The sequence below is a fragment of the Crocodylus siamensis genome, chromosome 1 (assembly GCF_052110815.1).
Source record: "Crocodylus siamensis isolate JL-2025a chromosome 1, ASM5211081v1, whole genome shotgun sequence".
Classification (NCBI taxonomy): Eukaryota; Metazoa; Chordata; order Crocodylia; family Crocodylidae; genus Crocodylus; species Crocodylus siamensis.
The window spans coordinates 117824812-117847841 of record NC_143395.1 but is presented as its reverse complement, the minus strand read 5'-3'; the positions used below and the strand labels follow the sequence as shown (position 1 = coordinate 117847841).

The 23030-nt window shown below is 41.8% G+C and overlaps 1 protein-coding gene across 1 annotated transcript in view; it reads right to left on the bottom strand.

Moving 5' to 3' along the window:
• Positions 1-1640: 1640 nt before the first annotated feature.
• The window catches only part of PPP1R14C (protein phosphatase 1 regulatory inhibitor subunit 14C), an 80748-nt gene continuing 59358 nt past the window's right edge, over positions 1641-23030 (bottom strand). The window contains exons 2-4 of the mRNA XM_090041301.1: positions 19676-19759; positions 17490-17522; positions 1641-3304 (exon numbers count right to left, since the gene is read on the bottom strand). Coding sequence (XP_089897427.1) covers positions 3230-3304; positions 17490-17522; positions 19676-19759 — 192 coding nt within the window. The 3' untranslated portion in view covers positions 1641-3229. The remainder of the gene's footprint in view (positions 3305-17489; positions 17523-19675; positions 19760-23030) is intronic.

The following is a 23030-nucleotide window of genomic DNA, read 5'->3' as shown; positions in this document are numbered from 1 at the left end:
GCACAAAGGATGCAATTAAGGCTGAAAAGAGCAATTACCCCTTTCTGGCCAATTAACATTTAGTGACCTTGTACATAATTTTTACTTATATTTTCAAGTAGTGCCACACACTGCTTGCGGAAAATAAAAGACAGTCATTATGTTACCTATATGTTTGTAATTTGGTATATTTTCAGTCCTGCTATACTTTATCACAGTACTGGAAAGTTTATCATACTTAAAAAAAATCTTTATAGACCCAAGTGAACTTGAAATAGCAGATCACACAGGGCATTCAGCTCTGGGGTGTGATTCTAGATACAATGCATAGCATATATGGATACTCTGAATTATGCAAACTCTCTATACAACCCATCTATAGAGCAAATCTATAGTTTCAGAATTGTGCAAATCTATACAGCCCATCTGTTATTAGCATGTGGATAAATAAAGTCTGGAGCTTATAGGGAGTTGCATTTGTGCAAGAGGACTTTGTTTTGAAAAAAATCCATGCCAGAGGTTGAGAATCTGAACACCACTCAAGTCACCAGCACTGGAGAGTTTCTTACTGTCAACAGTTCACCAAAATCTATTCATTGGGTATTGACAGACATGGCATTTCTGTTTCCTGTAAAAAATGTTGAAGACAAGGGAAGGACTTCCACAGGACTTCTTTTTCAGCATTGAGTAAATGAGTAATGAATTTCAGCACAAAACAAAATGACTGGATTTTTAACTGCAAAGATTAGTGAAGTCTAACACACAAAAAGGCCTTACAAGTATTGGTAGTAAGTTAAAGGTTTGCATCTGAGTTTGTCTTCTCTAAAAATAATAGAGAAGAACAACAATCTACAGGTGATCAGCATAGTCGGAATGCATTCTAAGGAGTCACCTCTTGTCAAGTGACTTTAGCTGTGCTGCTGATCCTCTTGAAGGCTAACATAGTACTTCTTTGAGACCTGAAAGATTTTCACTGACATGGCTAATGTCGCAAATAGTAGAAGGTCAAGGGCAAAATCTTAAACTAAATTCACCATCTTCTTCACTGGGTGCAGGATTTCACCTCAAGTTTCAACTTCTGTCTTTGCTGTAAAACTCCTTGGAAAACTAAAGAACTAGATCATGACACCAAAAGGGGCAAGACCTAAATTTGGAGATGCTGTAAAAGTTTACCATGGACTAAAATTGCTGTTCTTCTTAACATTTACCAAAATTCCTTATACATGCCTGGGAGGTAAAAAAAAAAAAAAAAAAAAGGCCCATAAAAAAAAAAATCAGTACTGGCATTCCTTCAGTTACTATAAGATTTCTCTACTCCAATGCTTAGATTATCTTAGAGCACAACAGGAAAAATAAGCTTTATGTTCCTAATATTTTTAAGGAGAAAGCACCAGAAAGCTTTCCTGAAAGAAACATTCAAACTTTAAAAGGAAGGATGAGGAATAGTTTGTCCTTCTTTGCACTGGAAAAAGCTCTCATGGTAACAAGAGAACTGTTCACAATTGTCTTTGTAATGCCATCTTTTTGAAAGCTAGTGCATTATGGCTAGTTTATGCTGGATTGATGGATATTCACCAATCCATTCATTTGCTGTTTATGCATCCACATCACTTGTCAGTATATTCAGTAACACTAGTTTTGTAAAATGTAATACCAACAAGTCACAAGTTGTTCCATTTATTTGGGTAAATATCTGGTAAATAAAATTGTTGATAAACATTACAAAATTAAATACATTTAAAAAAAGCTTGCCAGTATACATAAAATTCACAAACATGTACTTCTTTTAAAAATAAAATATGTTCAGAGCACCCTTGATAAAAAAAATGCCTGACTACTGTCATCTACCGGCATATGGTAGCTTATGGAGTTATCTTAGTTAAAGACATTTTCCAGAAGAGAGACACAATGATCTCTTGAAATAATTTTCTTCTTGCTTTCACAAATAACGAGGACTCAAAGCTAACAAGACCCCCCACCCCACCCACATACCAACAACAGAGCTATAAAACAAATGTTCTTTACCTACTTCACTAAAAGAGGAATCTGTTTGGTTAAATCACATAACTGAATGCAAGATAGCTGCTTTTAGTTTGTTTAGGTAGCACTTGCTTCCCCCCTGCTTCCCCATTATGAAGCATGTTTCAAAGGGTGATGTACATTTCTCTAAATGTCACATCAGGCCCTTAGAAAGCAGGACAGGAGTCAGCAATGTTTTCCAGAAGGGGCCCGAATGACCCAGTTCGGGTCCGAGTTGGGCAGGCACGGGGACCCAGTCACCTCCACCACTTCTTCCCACTGCCTGGCTGTAGGTGCAGGGAGAGCTCCCCTCTGATGGAGCCCCTGCAGACCAAATGCAGCACAGCAAAGCAAGAGCTCCTCCAAGCCCTGGGTGCCCAGCTGCAGCACAGGCAGAGGCCCCCCATCCCCTCTCACTACCACCACTGCAGACTGCCAAAGCCACAGCTCTGCAGGCCAGATCCAAAAGCTCCGTAGGCCATAAGTTGCTGACCCCTGGAGCAGGTTAATACAATTCTAAAAACACCACAAGGTGGAGAGGAAATGATCTGGCAAAGCATCAGTCAATAAAATTACTCAAAGTCTACAAATTAAGCCCTTAAAAAATTCCCCATTTCTCACGTCAGTTTCCGACTAAGAAGATATGCCAAAGTTTTTCACTTTGCTTTTTTAAAATGTATTTAGAAGATGGTAGCACTCATTTCAGTAATCTATACCGTTGTTTTTTTCATAACAAATTTGCAATAACCACAATTAATAGTTTACTGTCACAAACGTTCCTCCCAGTCATGTGAAACAGTATTCACAACCCAACAGTATATGTACATACAAGCATGAGAAAACTTGACATCCATGAGTTAAATGTACAACCAACTTTAAAAATAAGTGTTACCAACTAGCTGCAAGGAAAAAAAAGTCTCCTAGCTCTGTAAGTTTATAAGTTCTTCTGACTGCGGCACCTCTTTGCCATGAAGCGGTCACTAATTCCTGGATTCTTCCTGCTTTGATAATCCTCATGTGATATTCGACCACCATCCAAAATGTTGGAATCTTTGATAAAAAAAAAAGAGACCTAAAAAAAAAATCTTAATACACGAGAACTCCTTTGAATAAGAGTCAAAACTGAATGAAACAAAAATTGTTGCAGAGAAAGACAACTATTTTAATAAGGGTCTTGTAGTTGAAGTCCCATTTCCCTTGCTGTCTGTTGTGGAGTGCTAATGGCAAGTAGTTATATAGTTTTCTTTTGAGGGGGGCTGAGCTTCCTCATTCCTCTTATCCGAGTTAGCAGCTCTTTGATAAATTCCTGGAAGAAAGATTAGATATAATCAATATTTTGTCATCTTCCCCTAACAACATGGGTTTATTATTTATTTAAGGAAGAGTAAAGCCTAAATGTAATATTTGAATGTTCAGCTGGAATTTTCCATCCCATTTCCAGAAATCTCAGTGCACACATGACATGCACACTCTCGTCACATGTTTGAAATGGAAGAAGTTTGCCCTCCAAGTGCATACAGGCTTAACTGCTACACATCATCTACTCTCTTGCTGCATTTACTCGTGACAACCATACACTAGGGCAGCACTGTTTTGGCAGGCACACCACAAATTAGCCCCACACCTTCCCCAAGTGCTACTCCAATCCTTTCCCTCTTCCCAATGTGCTGCTCTGCTTTCTGCTACAGGCCCTGTGCTCCCTGCCTGATCTGTTACTGTACTTTGCTGCTTGTCCTATTTGCTGCTGTGCCGCCTTTCCCTTCCCTTATCTGCCACATGCCACCCACAGACTGCCCATGCCACTTGTATCATGTGCTGCAGGTTGCCAACCCCTGAACAAGGGCACCATCCTTCAAGAACTAGAAGAGGCTCCCCATGTCAAGTGGCACATTCTAAACAGCAGGTTTTTGATGTACTTTAAGAGGATGAGTTTTTGTTATTGTTGACATTGTCTTAAGTACAACAAGATATTTTCTTCTTCACTTCCCTCAAATTTTGCTCTCTGTCCAAAACAAACAAGCAAAAAGAAATTTATCCTTCAGGCAAAGCTCCAGATCAGACACCAACCCCAAAGAAAAGTATGCAAAGGGTACAAGCACAAAAAGTATGAAGTTACATTGCAAGCCTTTTGTATAGTGGCTACTACTGACAAATTTCTGACAACTGCGCCATGTCTCCAAACAAGAAATTTATCCAAAAAAAATCCTTCCCCCTTCACCAAAAGTAGCTCCACTTGGGTCAAAACAAGGAACATGTTCCTCTAACTACCAGATCAGTCTCAAATCTAAGCCATTCTTAACACATTCAGCCAGATGACGGGAAGTCTCAAACCTTTGTCATAATAATTGATTTGAGGTATCCTTCCCCACATGAACTCCCACTTGTTCCTCTACAGCTTTTGCAAAAGCAAGATTACCACTGGTTGGATTTTACTCAGTACTGACAAGGGTCAATCAAAACCTATAGCTAGTTAGATGCAATGTGACTGACTATAGATAATCTAATCAACAGGACCAAACCAGTACAAAGGTATTCATATATTTACTCCTTAATCATATGGAGTAGGCTCATGGATTTGTTTTTCCAAATAGATTTTCTTGTTTATATAAAAGCTCTTTCTCTAGGATCAGAGCAGTATCTGAAGGGTTTTTTAACACAGTTTTATCTGGAATTATTTGTTTATGCTGTGTTAAAAGTTATAATAATAATATCCCGTTACAGTACTACAATTAGCATATGGTAAATTCAGAATTATCCAATAATACAAAATGTATTTTTCACAATAAACAAAAGTTAGATTTGAAAAAAAAGGCAAACCTTGGTTTCTACTAACCTGAAAACTTATTGCCACTTGAGACATGGAGATAGTTGTGTTTACTGATAGCACCACATGCGGTGTTATAAAAACCGGCAGTTGCTGTAAAGGACTAGCACATTTGAGAGTCAGTTTTTCTATAACTCTTTTAAAATACTGGAACAGAATTTAGCAGTAAATTATGGATAAACTAGCCAGGACAAAATAACTGGAGAGAATTCCAAAGGTGCATCTGAAAGCCCACAGTGGATCCAAGCCCATATTCTCCTCATTTTGTACCACCAACATTAAATAAATCTTTTGCTCAGCCTGTAACAAAAATATTTGCACTTCCTAGTTTAATTCCAGGAGGCTTGGAAATGCCAACAACCTAGCCCAGCATCCAAATGCCACAACAAGAGTTTAAACGGACATGCTGAAATGCTCCTAAACAAAATGCCATATAAACATATTTGTTATAAAAGTTCTGCAGTATGTGTACAAGTAGTCACTAGGGGAGAATCAATTTCACCTAGTGGACAACCAAAGAGAAGCTTAAAACTAGTTCTGTGTTACCCACTTGAAGTGCAGGAGCAACTCAATCACCCTCTCTGGGTGTGCAAGGGCCACCATTAGAGGAACAGGGGAACATCTGCAAGTCTCCAGTGAGAAAACCTAGTCCTATAAGGGTGGCGGGATGGTACATGATCTCCCAGAATGGGTAACAGAACCACTCCTGCACTTCAGTTGGGTGATGCAGCATTAGCTAGGTCTCAAGCTGCAGTTTGGTTATCCATTAAGGGAGGGATGTTCAACCTGCAACACAGTATCATCTGACCCTGGGGCTTTCCCACACATTCAAACATTTGATGGCGAGGAAACAGTGGTGCTGCTCCCCTATTGTTAAATTTCTGGAGCCACAGGGAGCCCCCAATCCTGTGTGCTAGATCAGTGCCTCATCTTGGTATGCAGGGCTGACAACATGCAGAGCCAAGCAGGGGAGGTGGAGGCCACCAGGACCCACTCCTGGCATGCTGGGCCCCATCCCACCACATGGGGCCAGGCAGGGTGGCACAGGCCCCAGGGCTATCCAGCTGTTCAGTCATCTCCATGTCACTCGTTTGGCTTGCTGGGCCAAAAGCTTGAGGACCACTTCAGTGGGGTGAAACAGAATTCTGCACTAAATGCATACATTTTAACTCAAGAGACAGGGGCAGTGTTTCTGGATGGAGAACATGATGATGCACGCAATATGCTTTCTCCCATCAAAGTATGGCATGCCCACATTGAACTGGAGGTGCAATTGCAACGTGGTAAGGAATACCTACACTAACTAAACAGCAGGAGGTAAGATGGCGTTTGCACATATTTCAATACAGGTTATGCCTGACTACTAGGGAACCTGGGTATATAATTTGGTTGCTAGACTTGAGTGAAATCTGTGCTGCTGTGCCTGCATTGCTACTGAGTAATCTATATCAAAAGTTAGTGTGTAAGTAGGCATACATGTGTTCCATAACACCTCCCATCTGGACTGCAGACAAGCCCTTGGAAGAGGGTTGAAGGGGAACCAGACTTCATAAGACCTGGAATCTACTTCTTCCTCAGCATAAGTACGTTTCCATGGTTACAAGCATCTGCAACACCATCTACTTCACATCTGTAAAGATGAAGTACACTACTTACAATCATACTGAGGACACAGTGGAGAAGAAAAATTCACATCTAAAAACTCATTCTATTCAGGGCATTGTACGCTGCATCTCTATGATCCTTTCATCATTATAAAAGCTTGCTAAAAAAGGATGATGATAATGGGCTAAATAGTGTTTGAAGGACAGAAATGTTCCCTTTGGGATGTTTGCTTTCAATACTCTTATAAACATCTGTGTAAAATATAATGATTATAGAATTAAAGTGAACTGAGACGCTTTTAAAAAAAGAAAGTAGGCTACACAATCTGCAGAGTAGCCCAACAGCTGGCCCAGTCAAATATTATATATTATATATAAAACCTGTAAATACAAGCTACTTTGGGCCAGTAGAGGAACAATGGGGGTAACTTACACCCACTATTAAAAGCAACCAATTTTCAGGAAGCAAAATCCTGAAGACAGTCCCGGCCAAACTATGGGCTGCTGGAACCAGCTGTAAGCAATACCACTTCTAGTTCTGGTTTTAGTGTGGCACTAGAGTAGGGTAAACAGCCTGTGTGCAGTGCCCAGGGCTTCTCCCATTGTTCTTTTAGTAATATCACATCCCATTTGTAGTGTGCAAAACCAGCCATTTATTTGCCTTTTATGCTAGAATTTTCACTTGGAATTCTCTTGAAACTTCATGAAGGACTATAAAAAATGGTTGGTTTAAACAACAGCAAAGGCAGATTTAGATTAAGTATCAAGGAAAGTGGGGTGGGAAGGTGGGGAAAAAAAACCCAGCTTCCTAATTGTGGCAATTGCCAATCCCCCTGGATCATGGTGTATGCATGAGGGCCACCCAGACCTTCAATGCATATGCCTGAGCAGGAATTTTTGGAGGAGCGAAGGCTGCCCAGACCTTCCATCCTCTCTTTAGGCCACTGAGACAGAATCCAAAGACTAGACTGAGTCCAGATGTTTGGTGCCTCCACAGCTATAGTTATGTAAGTGCCTGGAAATCAAACCCAGGACTCCTGTGTGGTAGACAAGGATTCTATCACTGAACCACAGAGGACTCCTTTCCTAATTGTAACAGCATGACAATGGGAAAAGCTTCCTTAAGAAATTGTGGAATTCTCCTTCACTGAAGGTTTACAAGAAGAGGCTGGGCTGCCTGAGAGGATTTAGAAACAGCACTCAGCATAGGCAGAACAGAACAAAAGAGGCAGGCTTCATTTCAGGAGTGCCTAGCTCAAAATTTAATGGCATATTGCCATTTAAAGATGGGCTTGTGTTTATAATTCTTGATTAATGTATAAAGGTAGGCTTAATAGATGGGAGTGTTATTTGTTCTCTCCAGTTCTCTCTGGTCTCCCTCACATGCACTTTTCCCCTATCAGTGACACAGGATTAATAGTACTAGTAAAGAATGAGAAAACTAGTAGCCAACTAGTGACAAATAAAAGGAGATTGTGTTGAAGAACCAAAACCAGAGTCCCTTTCCTTCTCAGCTGTGTTTTCATTAACACCTGCTTGATATAAACACCTAAGAAACACTTAAGAAAAAACAGTTGTTAAAAATTCAAAGGACCAAGAAAATTAAAAACTGCTTCAAAAACATAAAATAAAACACCTATATTTGTTTTTCCCTATGAAGAGATACAGGTACACCAAGATACACTCATTAAGTCTCTTATTCACCCAAACAGCAACTTGACACAAACCCAGCTGAATTCTTTTTTGCAGAAAGCCCTTTAAACACCTTTAAATATTGAGTGTTACAAGCTTGAAGACTCCTGTTAATTTATAGCACAAGACCATTGTTTCTTGCAGTCATGCCTTTCTAATTCTAAAGAGCAAATCTGCATGCGTGAGAGAGACACAGACAGACTAAATCTATAGTTCATTTGAATTAATTTATATTCAGCCTTAGGCATTCCCCTCCCCCCTCTGTAATGCTCTTCCTACAATCAAAGGCATGCAACTCAAATAATGCAGAATCTAAAAGCAAATGAAGTAATAATTCAGAAAGGAAGGGGGAGGACCATTTCACCTCTCTCATTTGGGGGTGCAACACGCTGTTTAGCTGAGATCATTGCGCTAAACTTTGTGTTTAAATTCCTCCAGTGAATTCTGGATACCAGTTGGATGCTGCCCCTTCAGATACTTCTCCTTAGAAACCGGATACATGGTATAAGAGCTTTTCTTAATCTCAGGAATACTTGGAATTCTACATTTTCAATCTCTTCTCTAAACCAGAGGTGGTAAATTCATCTGGCCCTGCTGGCCAGATGAGTGGCCTGGGACCAGTTAATGGGCCAGATGAACAGCAGGCAGCCAACCCCAAGGGCCAGAAGAAGACCTGGAAACTCCCAACCCAGCAGATCCAGAGCCCAGATATGGCATAGCGGTGACCCATGGATGCCCCACATGCCCACTGCAGCACCCACTCTGTCCAGTCTTGGAGTACACTGCATGTGGTACCTGCCCCAAACCAGCTGCAACAGGTGCTGCACATAGTTTTCATCCTGGACCGGTTAGAGCGGGTGCCATGTGAAGCACAGTCCCAAACAGGCCCGAGCTGGCACTGCAGGTGCTGGATCTGGTTCGTAAGAAGTGGAGTTGGGTGGTCCCAGACTGGCGCCCTGCAGGCCCAGCAGCAATGGCAGGATGATGTGGCTTCATGGATTGAATTCAGTCTATGGGCTGTATCTTCAACACCTCTACAGACCAAAAAAGGAGCAGTACCGTTAGACTCATGTCAAAGTACTGCTCAGATTGCCAGGTCTCTCCCTCCCCTATATGGAAAATATTCCAAAGTTTCAGTTAACCATCTCCACATTCGAGAGAAGGCAGGATTGTTTCTACCACGTGCCCCTGAGGGGCGACAAGTGCCTCAAAGGAAAGCAGGAAGAGCCATGGCACCCTCCATTCCACATAGGCTCAGGCTGTGGGCAAGACCAGACTAGGGAAATAGTTAACAGTAGCATCCTCTTGCAAATTGAACTCTCCCAAGAGTGTTGTACCTTACAAAAGTCATTGGCTATAAACTACATTTTAGCCACAGTGAGGTGCCCACCTATTCCCAAACCCCTTACTTCCCCTAACACTTTTTTTCCCCCCTGATGTTAACTTAAGAGTAGTTTTGCTGCTTTTTATCTGCAACATAAGGCCAGGGTGAGTGAGAATTGTAACCCTTCTTCAGTGTAGACCATATGTAGGAACACCTTGAGAGGCTGAACACCTTCAAGTTAGCTGGCACAGACAGTTTACACCCCAGGGTACTTAAGGAGCTAGCAAGCATCATAGCTCAGCCACTGGCATGGATATTCGAGAACTCGTGGTGCTCAGGCAAAGTGTCCAAAGGTTGGAAGAAGGCCAATGTGGCACCTATCTTCAAGAAAGAGAGGGAAGCAGATCCAGGGAACTACAGGCCCATCAGCCTGACCTCTATCCCCAGGAAAATCTGGAAAAAAATCAAAGAGACCACTCTTGACAAACTGGCTGATGGCAACATCCTGAGGGATAGCCAGCACGGGTTTGTTGTGGGTAGGTCTTACCTGACCAATCTCATCTCCTTCTACTACCAGGTGACCTATTACCTTGACAAGGCTCAAAGAGACTGACGTCATATATCCTGATTTTCAAAAAGCCTTTGATGTGGTATCCCACGATCATTTCATAGAAAAACTGGCCAACTGCAGCCTCAGCTACATCACAGTCCGTTGGCTAGGGAACTGGCTCTGAGGTCGGACTCAGTGGTGTTCCCCAAGGCTCTGTCCTTGGGCCCATACTCTTTAACATCTTCATTAATGATGTGGACATTGGTATCAGAAGCGGACTGGCCAAGTTCGCCAATGACATCAAACTTTGGGGTAAAGCAGCCACACCTGAGGACAGGATGGTGATCCAGCCTGACCTTGACAGGCTCAGAAAATGGGCAGACAAAAACCTGCTCATAGGCTCAGCAGTGCTATGCTTGCTAGCACCACGGCCGAAAGGGACTTGGGGATCACGACTGACCACAAGATGAATATGAGCCACCAGTGTGATGTTGCAGCTGGTAGAGCGAGCAAACTCTGGCTTGCATCCACAGATGCTTCTCAAGCAAATGCCAGGGTGTCATCCTCCCACTGTACTCGGCCCTGGTGAGGCCGCAGCTGGAGTACTGCATCCAATTCTGGGCTCCACGATTTTAAAAGAATGTGGTGAAGCAGAGAAGAGCCACGTGCATGATCAGAGGGCAGGAAAACAGGCCTTATGAGGAGAGGCTAAGAGCTATGGGACTCTTCACCCTGGAAAAGCGCAGGCTCAGGGGGACCTGGTAGCTGCCTCTAAGTATATAAGGGGTGTACATCAGGATCTGGGGGAACATCTGATCACCAGAGCGCCCCAAGGGATGATGAGGTCAAACAGTTACAAACTCTTCCAAGACCGTTTCAGGCTGGACATAAGGAAGGACGTCTTTACTGTCCAAGCCCCCAAGGCCTGCAACAGACTGCCACCGGAGGTGGTGGAAGCATCTATCCTGGACTCCTTTAAGAAACATTTGGATGTTTATCTTGCTGGGATCCTTTGACCCCACCTGACATCCTGCCCCTAGGGAGGACTCAATGATCTTCCGAGGTCCCTTCCAGCCCTAATGTCTATGAACTCTATGAAACATACCACTGCTACAATAAGCATCAATGGAAAACATGTTTCTGGTTCCTTGCTTGTGTTGCTCTAAAATAATTTATAATGCTCTCCCCTACATTGTATTGTAGAAGAGAAATTTTCAAAATGCATCCACCTTAGGAAGGTCAATGAGACCCTCTTAAAAAACCTCTATTCTACCAAACAGGGTGCAGTGTGAACAGGGGCAGTCTGGCAGACTAAAATGGACTGTCCTACTGAAAACACTGAGTAATCACAGCTGTGTGAACTCTTGGCTCCTGCTTGTAGAGAAGGAAATGGTGCCCAGTGTCCCAGGAACTGAAGCAGGTTGTGGGGAAATCTGCATAACTTTTCTCTCAGCCAGAGAAGTGTGCATCCTACCCTGAACACCTGCCTAGGAGAAGTAACACAAGTATGCTGGATGCATGCAGAGGCTTCAGAGAGTATGGATTAAATCTGCTGCTAAAGGACTGAGAACACAAGGGATGGTGAAGCTGGTTAGCAGCTTATTCCATACCAAAGACCAATAATATAACATATACTTTAATTTTTAGTGGTTTTTCTTCATAAGATTTTCAAGTGGTAATCAACTGTTGTGTTTGTTGTTGTAGTAAAAAATAAATTTAGATTTTTTTTGTCTATTATTATTCACGTAGAAGGATTTGATGTCACGTGTCCCACAATGGGTGCAGCTATTTGTGTGTGTGTAAAGTGAACTCAGAGGGGTTGCGCATATGGCACTGAATAGCCCTTTCACATACAAGTCTCGTGCTCTCTACTGTTGCCAGATAATATTGGTAAAAATTTAGCTAGCATGCTAACAGTCATAAGCTTCACTTAAATCAGAGGTGTTAAAGATACAGTCTGCCGGCCAGATCCAGCCCTGCACAGTGGATTCAGGGCCAGTCTAAGATCAGGCCCACAGACATAATCATAGAAAATGAGGGTTGGGAAGGGACCTCAGGAGGTCAACTAATCCAACCCCCTGCTCAAATCAGGACCAGTCCCAACTATGCCATCCATTCAAAATTTATTTAGCCAGTCCTTAAAAACCCACAAGGATGGAGAGTCCACCACCTCTCTGGGTAGTCTGTTCCAGTGCTTTTTACCCTCCTAGGGAGAACGTTTTTCTTTATATCTAACCAAAACTTCCGTTGCTTCCCAGATACAGCATATAGGCCTGGTCTTGTGCAGGCACCACATGCAGCACACACCCTAGACCAGCCCCAGGTAACACATTCTGTGCCAGTCTGGAGCACATGCTGCATGTGGCACCTGTGCCAGACTGTCCCTGAGTGCTGAATCCAGAGCCAGTCCAGACTGGGCCCACAGACCAGCCCCACATGCAGCATGAGCCCCAGACCAGGGCTGCATGCCATGTATAGGGCTGGGATGGGTGCATGCTACATGCAGTGTGCAGTGCTGGAGCTGGCATGCACACACTGCAAGTAGCTTATGCAGCTGGTCCACGGTGCGCACTGCATGAAGTGCTTGCACTCTAGATTAACCCTTGAGGTGGATCTGGTACTTGGGGTCAGTCTCTGGGCCCAATCTGGCCTGCACACCAGCCCGGTGCCCCTCATCTGGCCTGCAGGGCCAGGTGAGTTTGATACCTCCCTAAGGTAAACGCTGGCAAAACAACGTGTGTCAGGCAATGTTCTCACTTCATACTATTAACAAACTCTTCCTGTATATTTGAGTACATCACTGCATGTTTAAGTCATATATTCTACTAATTAAGATTAAGTAGAAAACTAAGGAAATAAATTCACAATCTTATGAATATAGTGGACAGATGAAATAATTGGAAGACTATTCTGATTATTACTGGTGGTTAAGATTCCAGAGTCCCAACTAATATATGAACCTTCAAGAGTTTACAGGCTCAGTCAGTTTAAAATTAAGCTTCCTAGCCACATCTTTATAGAGATACTCTGTGAAGATATTTAAACCAACCATGTGGCTACATGGTCTAAAAACTGTATTACAAGGCTATAATTGCATTTAGTTAGTTACTGAGCATGGAAAAGATTTTTTTTAAACAGAAATATCTGCACACAGCTCTACTCAAAATAGCACAATACACCACCCATTGAGAAACCCAAAAGCTAAGGTACCCAAAATCCTGCCAAAATGCTGCAGTGCAAATTCACAGTAACTTTTATCATAAAAGTATTTATCATAAGGGTATTTGTAAACTTGGTTAAAACATCCATTGATTTTCAAAATCTCAGAGTGGGGTAGGTATTGAATTACCAAAATGTGGTTTAGTTTTCCAAGACAAATGGAAATAAAAAGGTAACAAGACCATTTACTTATAAGTAATGCCACCTCAGAGCAGCGAGACCAACTAAGGGGCTTCTGTAGGTCCCTTTCAGCCTTACATTTCAAAAAGGAAAAGAACGAGAAGAGGACACCCCCCCAATTCTTGTTGTTGTCAAAATTCAAAACTTTTGCAAATCTTTTTTAGCTCTTCTTTACATTTATTAACCACATCCTTTAGAAGGCAGGGAAGATTTGTATCTTGTAGAGTAACTAAATCAGATATATATAGCATAAGCACAACTTTCAGAGCCAGCAGACATGTTACTTGAATTTTTAGCTAAGCTGGCCTTGTCTACCACAGCAGTTTACGACATATCTACCATTACTGAAAATAGCTGCAGTAGCTCTAGTGCTAGCAGCAGTGGAAGTACTAATACAGAGCCGATCCCACAGGCATAAATGATATAGTTTGCTACTGGGCAAGCCACTGCTGCAAGAGTTAACCTGGAATTGATAATTCTGTGACAATTTAAAAGCTGAAAAATAGTAGCATGAATGGAGACAAGAAGGTTAACAGTCTCTGACGCCTCCCACCACAGCCGCAGCTTCCCCCTAACAGTGAACCTCTGAGAGGCTGGTGTTCTGCTCCCTCCATTCATCTCACACTTGGCTGCTGGGTCTAGTGCAGGGTGAGGAGAAGTGAGGCCCCCAATCCTGGGGCCTGTGCCCTGTTTGCTCATCTATAGTTATGCTACTGGCCCATCCTAAAGTCTCACCTTTTTTTTTTTTGGTCCACATCAGTTAGTTAGGAATTACTCTGCAGTTTTCAGCAGAACAGTAAAGCATTACTATCCTTCTTGTTAGGGGACTCTGCTTAGACTTTATTTATCACCACAACAGGGCTCTTATGACACTGTGACATAAGTCAGCACCCCCATTTTACAGAGGAAGAACTATTAGGTTTTGGCTGTTCATTCCCAGCTAGTGCTGAAGGCCATAGTTCATCTACAAGCTATTCTGGGAAAAACAAATCATTCTGTAACACTTGCAAACACAGCAACTTTGGAGTTTCTGCAAAGTATGTTTGTGCTAAAAGTTAACTGGAACATGAAACCTGTCATGCGGATTCTTGCATACTGAAAGAAATGCATCCTTTGCTTCTCTGTGACAGTTATATTTCAGGAAAATGTAAACACAAGCCCTCATAGTTTCTCTAGCTATCTAAAAACGTGGCAGTGCTTATATTTTCTGTGGTTTGCTATTGCAATTAAAATATCAGGGCTAAGTTTAAGAAATTAAGAATGCATGTCAAACTTGAGGTTTTCTCCCTTTCCTTTAAGCTTGTATTCTCTTCTTAAGCCTCTCTGAGGGCTGTTTGAAATTATCTTCAGCAAGCATAAGCTAACCATGATGAGGAAGAACTCTGTATTTATACTGTTACTACTTATGCTCACTTCTAAACATGCTTTTTCTGAAACACAGACAATTTGCATCACATGCCCAGAAACTATTCTGGGCTGCTGGCAAGACGCTACTAAGGATAAAGATGTCGTTTTTCAGTTTTATTTTGTTAATTAGGAGATAACTCAGTTAAATTACATTTCTATTCATTAAGTTACACTGACTATAAAGAAGACTTTTGGATCTTTTAATTGTATGTGAAAGCCACACTTTAACACATAGTTGTATACGATTTCCAAATCAAATAATTTTAGGATACTCCATAACTGATATATATTTACTTAAATAATAACATTAATAAGGAACTGACATTTTACTGCAATGCCAGTCTTAAATCTTATTGAGTTAAATGAAAGAACAGCGGCAGCAACTGTGGTATTATAAAACCTAGATTTTCAGGATCACTGGGGCATGTTTAAAAGTCTAGATATCTTACTCTGAAGGAAGACCAGCTTTATGACCGTGCTCAAATTAATGCCTATTGCTATTTTTAGACAATTTATTACAGAGGCTGAGAACAGATATTCTTAATACCTGCCACCTACCAAGTGACCTGGATAATTCTGATTTTTTTCTGGTGGGAAAAGCCATAATGCACAAAGACAACTTTTCAGTCTCTTTAACCTTCAGTCTCTTTGAGTTGGGGAAACTATGTAAAACGGACTTAAAATGCCCCATCTCCAAAAATCCTCTCTATATAGCATAGTTTTAAGTTGCTGAACTTCCTGCCTATATTGATTTCCCTTTTATATGCTGTCAAACTGCATATTTATTACTACTACCTGCCCCAGTAGAACCCCAGATCACAAGCATTTTTTAGATTGTAGGTCTTCTGAGACTAAAATCTTGGCAAAAATAGAAGTTGTCATATTTAAATTACAGCTACCTTAGAAGGAATGTCACATGCCATGTATACAAGTCATTCTCATGACTTAACGTGAACAACTGCTAACTAAACATACAGATTGTATCATGCAGACCATCACAGGTAAATAGTATTTTTCCTTCCTCTTCCTCAGGCCCAAAATTCTCTCAACTCCAAACTGGACAGAGGAAGAAAGGACTCTGGAGTCAGAGATCTGTCAGTTTAATCTCAAGGCCGGTTGGAAAAGTCACCAAAGGAGAAATGGGAGACTCATACTCTTTAGTGTAAGGTTACTGCTTTTCCTCTACTGGCACAAGAGTCAATGACCAGGTTAAAATTCAAATTTTAAAATCTGATTTCCTGTGCAATGTGCCTGGAGACCTTTGCATTCAGTTTCACCATCTGCACAGACACAAATCTATTAGGCAATTCCATTTAAACCATCATTCTAAAAGTGATCGCCTCTCAATGGAGTATACCTTGTGTATATTTCCTTTCTGAAGTTAACATCAGGCTGGTGTTAAGTGTTATATATGGAATCATAGTCATTAGCAATTGCTTCACATTCATTAGCAATGAATATTCATGGTATTCATTCTTTTTAAGGTGGCATTAATTTTAAAAGAAATGTTAATGCCAAATTAATTTTAGCAAGATTTTTAAAACACCTGTTTCCAGTCTTGACTTTTATTGCTTTACCCTCTTACTACAATTAGAATACCTAAAGAAAACATCAGTAGCCATTCTCAAATACCCATCTAAACTATTAGCATCCTGATCTGCCTTCTCCCACCATTCCTTCCCTCTTTCCCCCCTCCCCCCCCCCAGCTCTACTTTATTCAGTTCTGGATACCCCATCAATTATCTAGACCAATGGTATGAAAAAACAATTGAAGTTCAATGGCCTTTGCTGGAGAATGTTGAATGGGTCATTGATAATATAGCATTACTATTGACACACACACACACACACACACACCAGAAAAACCTGGCCTTTTAGCCTGGAATCTCCCTAGGAATCCCAACAATATGTCGTATCTACTCTATGCAAAACCATTTCTCCCACAGCAAAGAATAAACCATTGAGGCCTTTCTGAGCTATATTCCAACACTGCTAAAGATCTGAGTGGCTGCAGCAATTGGTCTCAACCACCTCTCCAGTACTACATGATATAATAAAAAAATGTAAAGGTACCAAACTAGAGGTCTGATTGACACCACTATCCTTTCAACCCCAATGTTGTGCCTGACAGTCTGTCTTTAAGCCACGGTGCTTTGTGTTACAGAAAGCAGTTCAGACTGCAGCCATTTCAGTGCTGCTCCCCCAGAAGGAAAACCATGCTAAACACAACCTTAAGGAAAGAAAAAGAAGCATGTTTCCTTGGTCAAGCACAACTCACCCAAAGCAGTTACCAAACAGTGGAATCCAAGATACTATACATCCATTGCATAATACAGTATCTTAGATACTATTTGTGCAATTCCTGAGTTTGTAATGCCCACTACATGAGTGAAAAAAATATATCCAAATAAGTCTTTACTATGCATTTTAGTATTTCAACTACTGCACTCAGCTTTTTTGCATGAAGTTAAAATATTTGTTAAGCTGCAAGGCTCATGCTTCCTACTAAACTTGTTCAAACTTGTTCATACAGTACATTAAAAAGTGGTGTAAGTCATTACATGTATTGTGTACATTAAACTTTATCCAGAATATCCATTTAAGTGAAGCCCGTTCGCCTAATGAATACAATAGTGGAACAGGGGCCCTTTATAAAAGCAGAAAAATGGTGTTTAAGAAAAGTGATTTTACCTCTGTCGGTTTGTAGCAATCTACAAGAGTTTCCTAGAAGTAAAACACAGAAGTGTCAGTTTCAACAAAAGCAGTTAACAGAAAAACAAGTCTGCATAAGAATGTAATGGCACTGTGTTTTCCTCACCTATCAAACAAGGACCACTGTGTCTCATGTACCCTACAGAAGGGAGATGTATAATTTTCGTATTTTGTATAGAAGCAACTCCAAAGTACTGGAGCACTGCTGGAGCACAGTGTCTGCAAAAAGGGCAGCTACTTCTAAATTTACAATCCTGACCTATGCACCTTGAAGGAGCTAGTGGAGAGAAGTGAATCTCATTTCAATCACACAGAGCAGCTTTCATTATGATACCAGGGGTACATCAACATCATATTGAAAGGTGGGACTGCAACATTTGCCAACATGCCAAAACTTCTTTTGAACTCATAATTTTAGGTTGTGATAACCACATCATCGCAGCAGCCCAACATTCAGAACAGCCTGTGATGCTCTCCTGGGATAGTCAGTGTTCTCAGTACTTGAACTGGTTAGTTTAAAAAACTAGCATGGGTGAGTCCACATGAACTGTACTTACTCTTCTCAACTGCAGCAGAGTGAACATACCCTAGGACAGTGATTCTCAACCAGGACTGCTCTGATCAGGGTCAATGTGCTGTGGAGGAGTTGGCTGGGGCATAAGAGTGCTTCAATGTAAGACTAGCTGCCAGTCAGCCTCTGCACTGAAGCACCCCTGTGCCCCAGCCAGCCAGCTCGGCATCTACGAGTGTATTGCTGCACACAAAAAAAACCTTACTTTTATAAGTCCTACCTTGCTGCAGAGCTTATTAGTTTTGTACACCCTAACAGGGTGATGTTTACTGTACAGTTAATTACCATATTTTATAGTGTACAAGTTGACATGGTGTATAAGTCAGCCCCAGAGTTCCACTCAAGAAAGTTAAGATTTTCGTAGATCCAGTGTGTATGTCAACCCTGTCTTGCCAGAGGGGAGTGTGGCAAGAGGGTTGCTGGGTGCACTGGCGGTGGAAGGCGGCAGTGGGGATGGTACACGAGGTGCTGGAAGCCTGAGTGGGCTCATGCACCTCCAAGCTGAGGCAGCACCTGGCTCGCTAGTATCCTGTCTTGCTGGGCCTAGGGGGCACCACTGCCATGGAGGGAAGAAGCCGGCCCCCCCTGCAGCTCAGGGACTGCCCAGCCCAGCGGTAGCTCATGGGGATCCCTAGCTGCGGGGGAGATAGCAGTGAGCAGGCTCTGCCAAAAGCAGGATCAGACTCCTGGTCACTTCTGCCTTTAGCAGGCTCCTGCAGCCCTCAAGATGGCTGGTGCTGCCTGGGAAGGGGCTGCCTCACCCCATGGGCAGCACAAGAGTGGGGGGCAGAAGGGTGGCTAGGTGCACTGGCAGTGAGAGAAGGCAGCAAGGACAGTCTCCGTGGCACTGGAAGCCCAGGTGGGATCACGAGAAAACTGGATTGGGTCCTCCCGAGCTGGGGCAGCACCCAGCCTCCTGGCAGCCTGCCCAGCTGGAACCAGGGGTTGTCACCACCATGGAAGGAAGAACCGGACACCCAACCCAGGGGCTGCCCAGCCTGCCATCAGCTTGACCATCAACCATGGGAGAGACAGGTCAGACTCAACAGGTGTGGGGTTTAGGCACCCAGACTGGCTCTGAGTGTTGGGGGGGGTGGGGAGCTGGCTGGCCCTCAGTCAGCATCGAGGAAGCCCCTAGATGCCAGGATGCCACCTCCCATACAGCAGGGCACTGGCGTGGGGTCTGGCTGGAGTATTCATATAGTGTATAAGTCAAGGTGGATATTTAAGGGTAAACTTTCTGGGTTCAAACCTTGACTTATACACCGTGAAATATGGTAGGTAACTGCGCAGTAAATGTAGTTGTCCGTTTCTTTGATCCTACCCCCATATTTTTAGTTAGAGCTTTATACCAGATGGTTAGTACTTACTGAATTTGGATATTTTCTGCCTTAAAAAATGGGTTGCTAACAGTTGCATACAATAACAAGCTGAAATTTGCTTTATTCCTAGGGGTACATTCAGGCAATAGTCCTACAGATTATGCTGAACTTCCTATTTCTCAAAAGGCAGGAAATACGCAGGAATCAGTCAGAATCAAGACCTAGGTGTGTTAATCCAGATGTGTCCAATTTTAAATTTGGAAATATTTTACCTGTAATTTAAGAGCTCTTTCCTCTTCATTAGCTGCATCAAGAAGGTCATCAATGTCAATTTCTACATCTGGCATCTCTTCTTCCTGCAAAGAGAGAAGTCCAGTTTAGTGCATTAAGTTGTTCTTTAACAAGGCTGAAAAGCTGAGCTGGCAAACTAGTAACAACACATGCATTACCATCTGGTGGGGTGAGAGTGTATCGGAGGAGAAGGAGATCAATTAGACACACCAGCTTGGTTGTTGGGGCCTAGGTAAAGAGAGGTGTATACCTAGTATCTGGTGCAGGGAGCAAGATTTCTCTTTAGCAATCTTTCTCGCAAAATCAGTAGCAGTGCTAACAGTCTACAACCAGCTACTTCATCTGCCTTCCTCAGATCGGAGTCAATTAAGCATTTTGTAGAGTAAGGGTGAGGGAATGGATTATTGAAAAAAGAAAACAGAAAAGAAAAGCAGAGTGAAAAAGATGCTTGAAAGTTATGCTCTGGGTTGTGCTGCCTTGCTTTTTCCATTAGTGTCATACGGCAGTGTCAATTCACCACTGATTGACAGGGATAATATAGCTCCCCTCAGAAAAATTCAGATTTTCGGTGCCAACAGTAGAATGAGAAATGTAATACACAAAGTATTCTCCCTGAATATCCTTATTCATTTGCATCACCACTATATCACATTTTTAAATAAAAAACTTGTCCTTTTTCCAGTTGTTTTTAAATATTATCAGCAGCAGTATATACATTTTTAAGAATCATTTTAGATCCTTCGTTAAACATGGAGAAAAAAGAAGTCATTCTTATAACAATGCAAAAAATATCTTGTTAGCCATTTTTAATCTAACAAAAAATTCAGTTAATATCAGGTTTTTTCCTCTGTTCTTAACCATCCAGGCTTTAGTAACCAAGATGAATTTTATCTTGCCACAAAGTTACTATCCAGACCACAGATGCCTATTTAACAGAACTGCCAGCTAGCACAAAGACTGGGCAGAAACACTGTGTAAAACTGCACCCTATCAGATGTGATCGACATGGACATGGAACGCCAAGCTTGCATGGCCAGCAATCCCACTCTTCTGGAGCAAACACCTCAGGCAATACTGCAGGATGGATTTTTACTGAGTTCATAAAGATATTTGCTACACAAGGATATTCTGGTAGTTACTAGCTAACTGTCCATCAAGAATGGGGAGCAGGAGGGACAGAGACCCATGTCCCATCCCCCCTCACATTTCGGGTCTGGCCCTGCTCCCCCCTGAGTCCAGAATCATAAAGAAGGAAAAAAACAAAGAAGAGAAAGAATGAGCTTTCAGAGTTTTCTGTGAACCAAGAAACCTGTTCTACATGAAGTCAGAATCTAAAGACTTACAAAACATTTATTAGGTTTACATGTGTGTTTTTAACCTGCCTTTATAATAGCATGCATTAAATTACTTATAAAGCCAGAAATCCAATAGAGACCATAAACATTTTATGAATTCATTTTGTTCTGAACACCATTAACTCCAAACAATTATCCAATGTTAGTCCATAAACGTAAACATTCATCTAAATACACCTCCACAGAAGTATGTAAACACTTTATATGCGCAGGCCATAAACAACTGTGTACCTGCCATTAAGCAACAAAAGCAGTCTTCATTAACCTTTTATCTCATGCATAACTTTCCAACTAATCCATGTGTTTGAGGTCTACCAGTGTCATCTCAACTTTTGGGTAAGTTTTGTGCTAGCTACTTAAAGTAAGAAGGGGAGAATTAAGAAAACGTTTCCTAGAATAAACATAAAGCCTTCTAGTGAACCTGAAAAGTCTCCCCCCCCCCCACTTATCAGTGCCTCTTGCATACCAAAAAATCACCTCCTTCTGCCTCACTCACTTTTTCCACATCAAGCTTTCCCACTTCTCTGCTTCAGTGTAGTTCCTGAGCCTGGGATGGACACAAGTTTCTACAAGTTTCAATCATAACCTGAGCCCACTATTTTGTGGCCTAGTAGTTACAGACAGGACAGCAAACACTTCTTCCAAATCTCTCTGCTTTCTGAACATTACTCAGAAAACTTCAACCTGCCACACTACAAATACATTTGTCCTGTCCCTAATTTTAATCAGGGTGTAGTCCCAGAGCAGACTTTAATTTGCCAGTTCCAGTAAAAAGCTGTTACCACCCAAGTTGCTCAGTGAGAAACGTACACCACACACTTTTTTCAACTATAAGCTCCATATGTGCAATGGACTAGTTTTTTTTAAATAAATGGCTAGTTTTAGACACCTAATACCTCAGCATATAAATATTTGTATTTACACTTAAACGACTTTTAGAAAGTCTCAGCAACATGTATGTCTTAACAATTTTTTACTGTGTTAAGGTGTGAAATACGAATTATTTTCTAACAGTTCAGAAAGAGCCAAAATTGCAGCCATCACTATAATTGTAGAATCTAGCAAGGTTTTCATTTTCAAATTTGTTATGCTCAAACCTTTTATCTGACCTTTCTCTTCAGACAAACAGCACTCAGATCGGGCTAACCAACTTTCCCTGGGGCAACTCTTCACATGCTAGCTCACAGCTAGATTCACCACGTACTCCCTGCTCTACACAAGCCTTAACAGGCTCTTTTGGCCTATCCAGAATTTGATGCTTCATGGTATACTGGAGTAGAGGCAGCACCTGATCATGAAACTCTTGTCTGACTCTCTCTAGCCCCCTACACATTGCTGCTTTCTTCTGTCATATCTCTTTCCTTATCCTTCTCATTCTTCTTCTCAACCCATTTTTCTTTTTATTCCTTCCTGCATCTTTTACCATATCCCTTTTCCTTTGTCTTTTCCCTCGTTCTCTTTCCAAGGCCCAAATTTCTCTTATTAGGCTTCCCTACAGATCAGCAGGCTCTTTCCTTCTCAATCATTCCCTCAACATTACCCCCACTCCACTTTTATTAGGTTCTTTACTATGATTCCAGTGACACAATCCAACTACTCTTGAATATACAGTGGATTTTGAGCAATTAGCAAAACTAGCTCAGCATGTTGGCAGGGAAAAAAAAACAACGGGATTGTCTGTACTGCTTTGAGGAGCGAGGTTGAAGAAACAACTGAAAAAAATACCACAAGTTCTTCCTAGGTCTGGCCTGCACTGAGAAAAGTGAGATCACTGTCTATCAATGGAAAAATCATGCCACTGATAATGATAGTAGTGTAAGCGCTGGTGTGGCTGGCACCTGCACCACGGATGCCATTCCAAGACACCTATGATCTTTGCAGTACCTCTCCTGCTCTGTGCCAAGGGCTGGTTTCCTGAACCCCTTTATTGTAACCTCTGCTTACCAAAACCTGTGGACAATGCCAAAGATAACAGCTAATT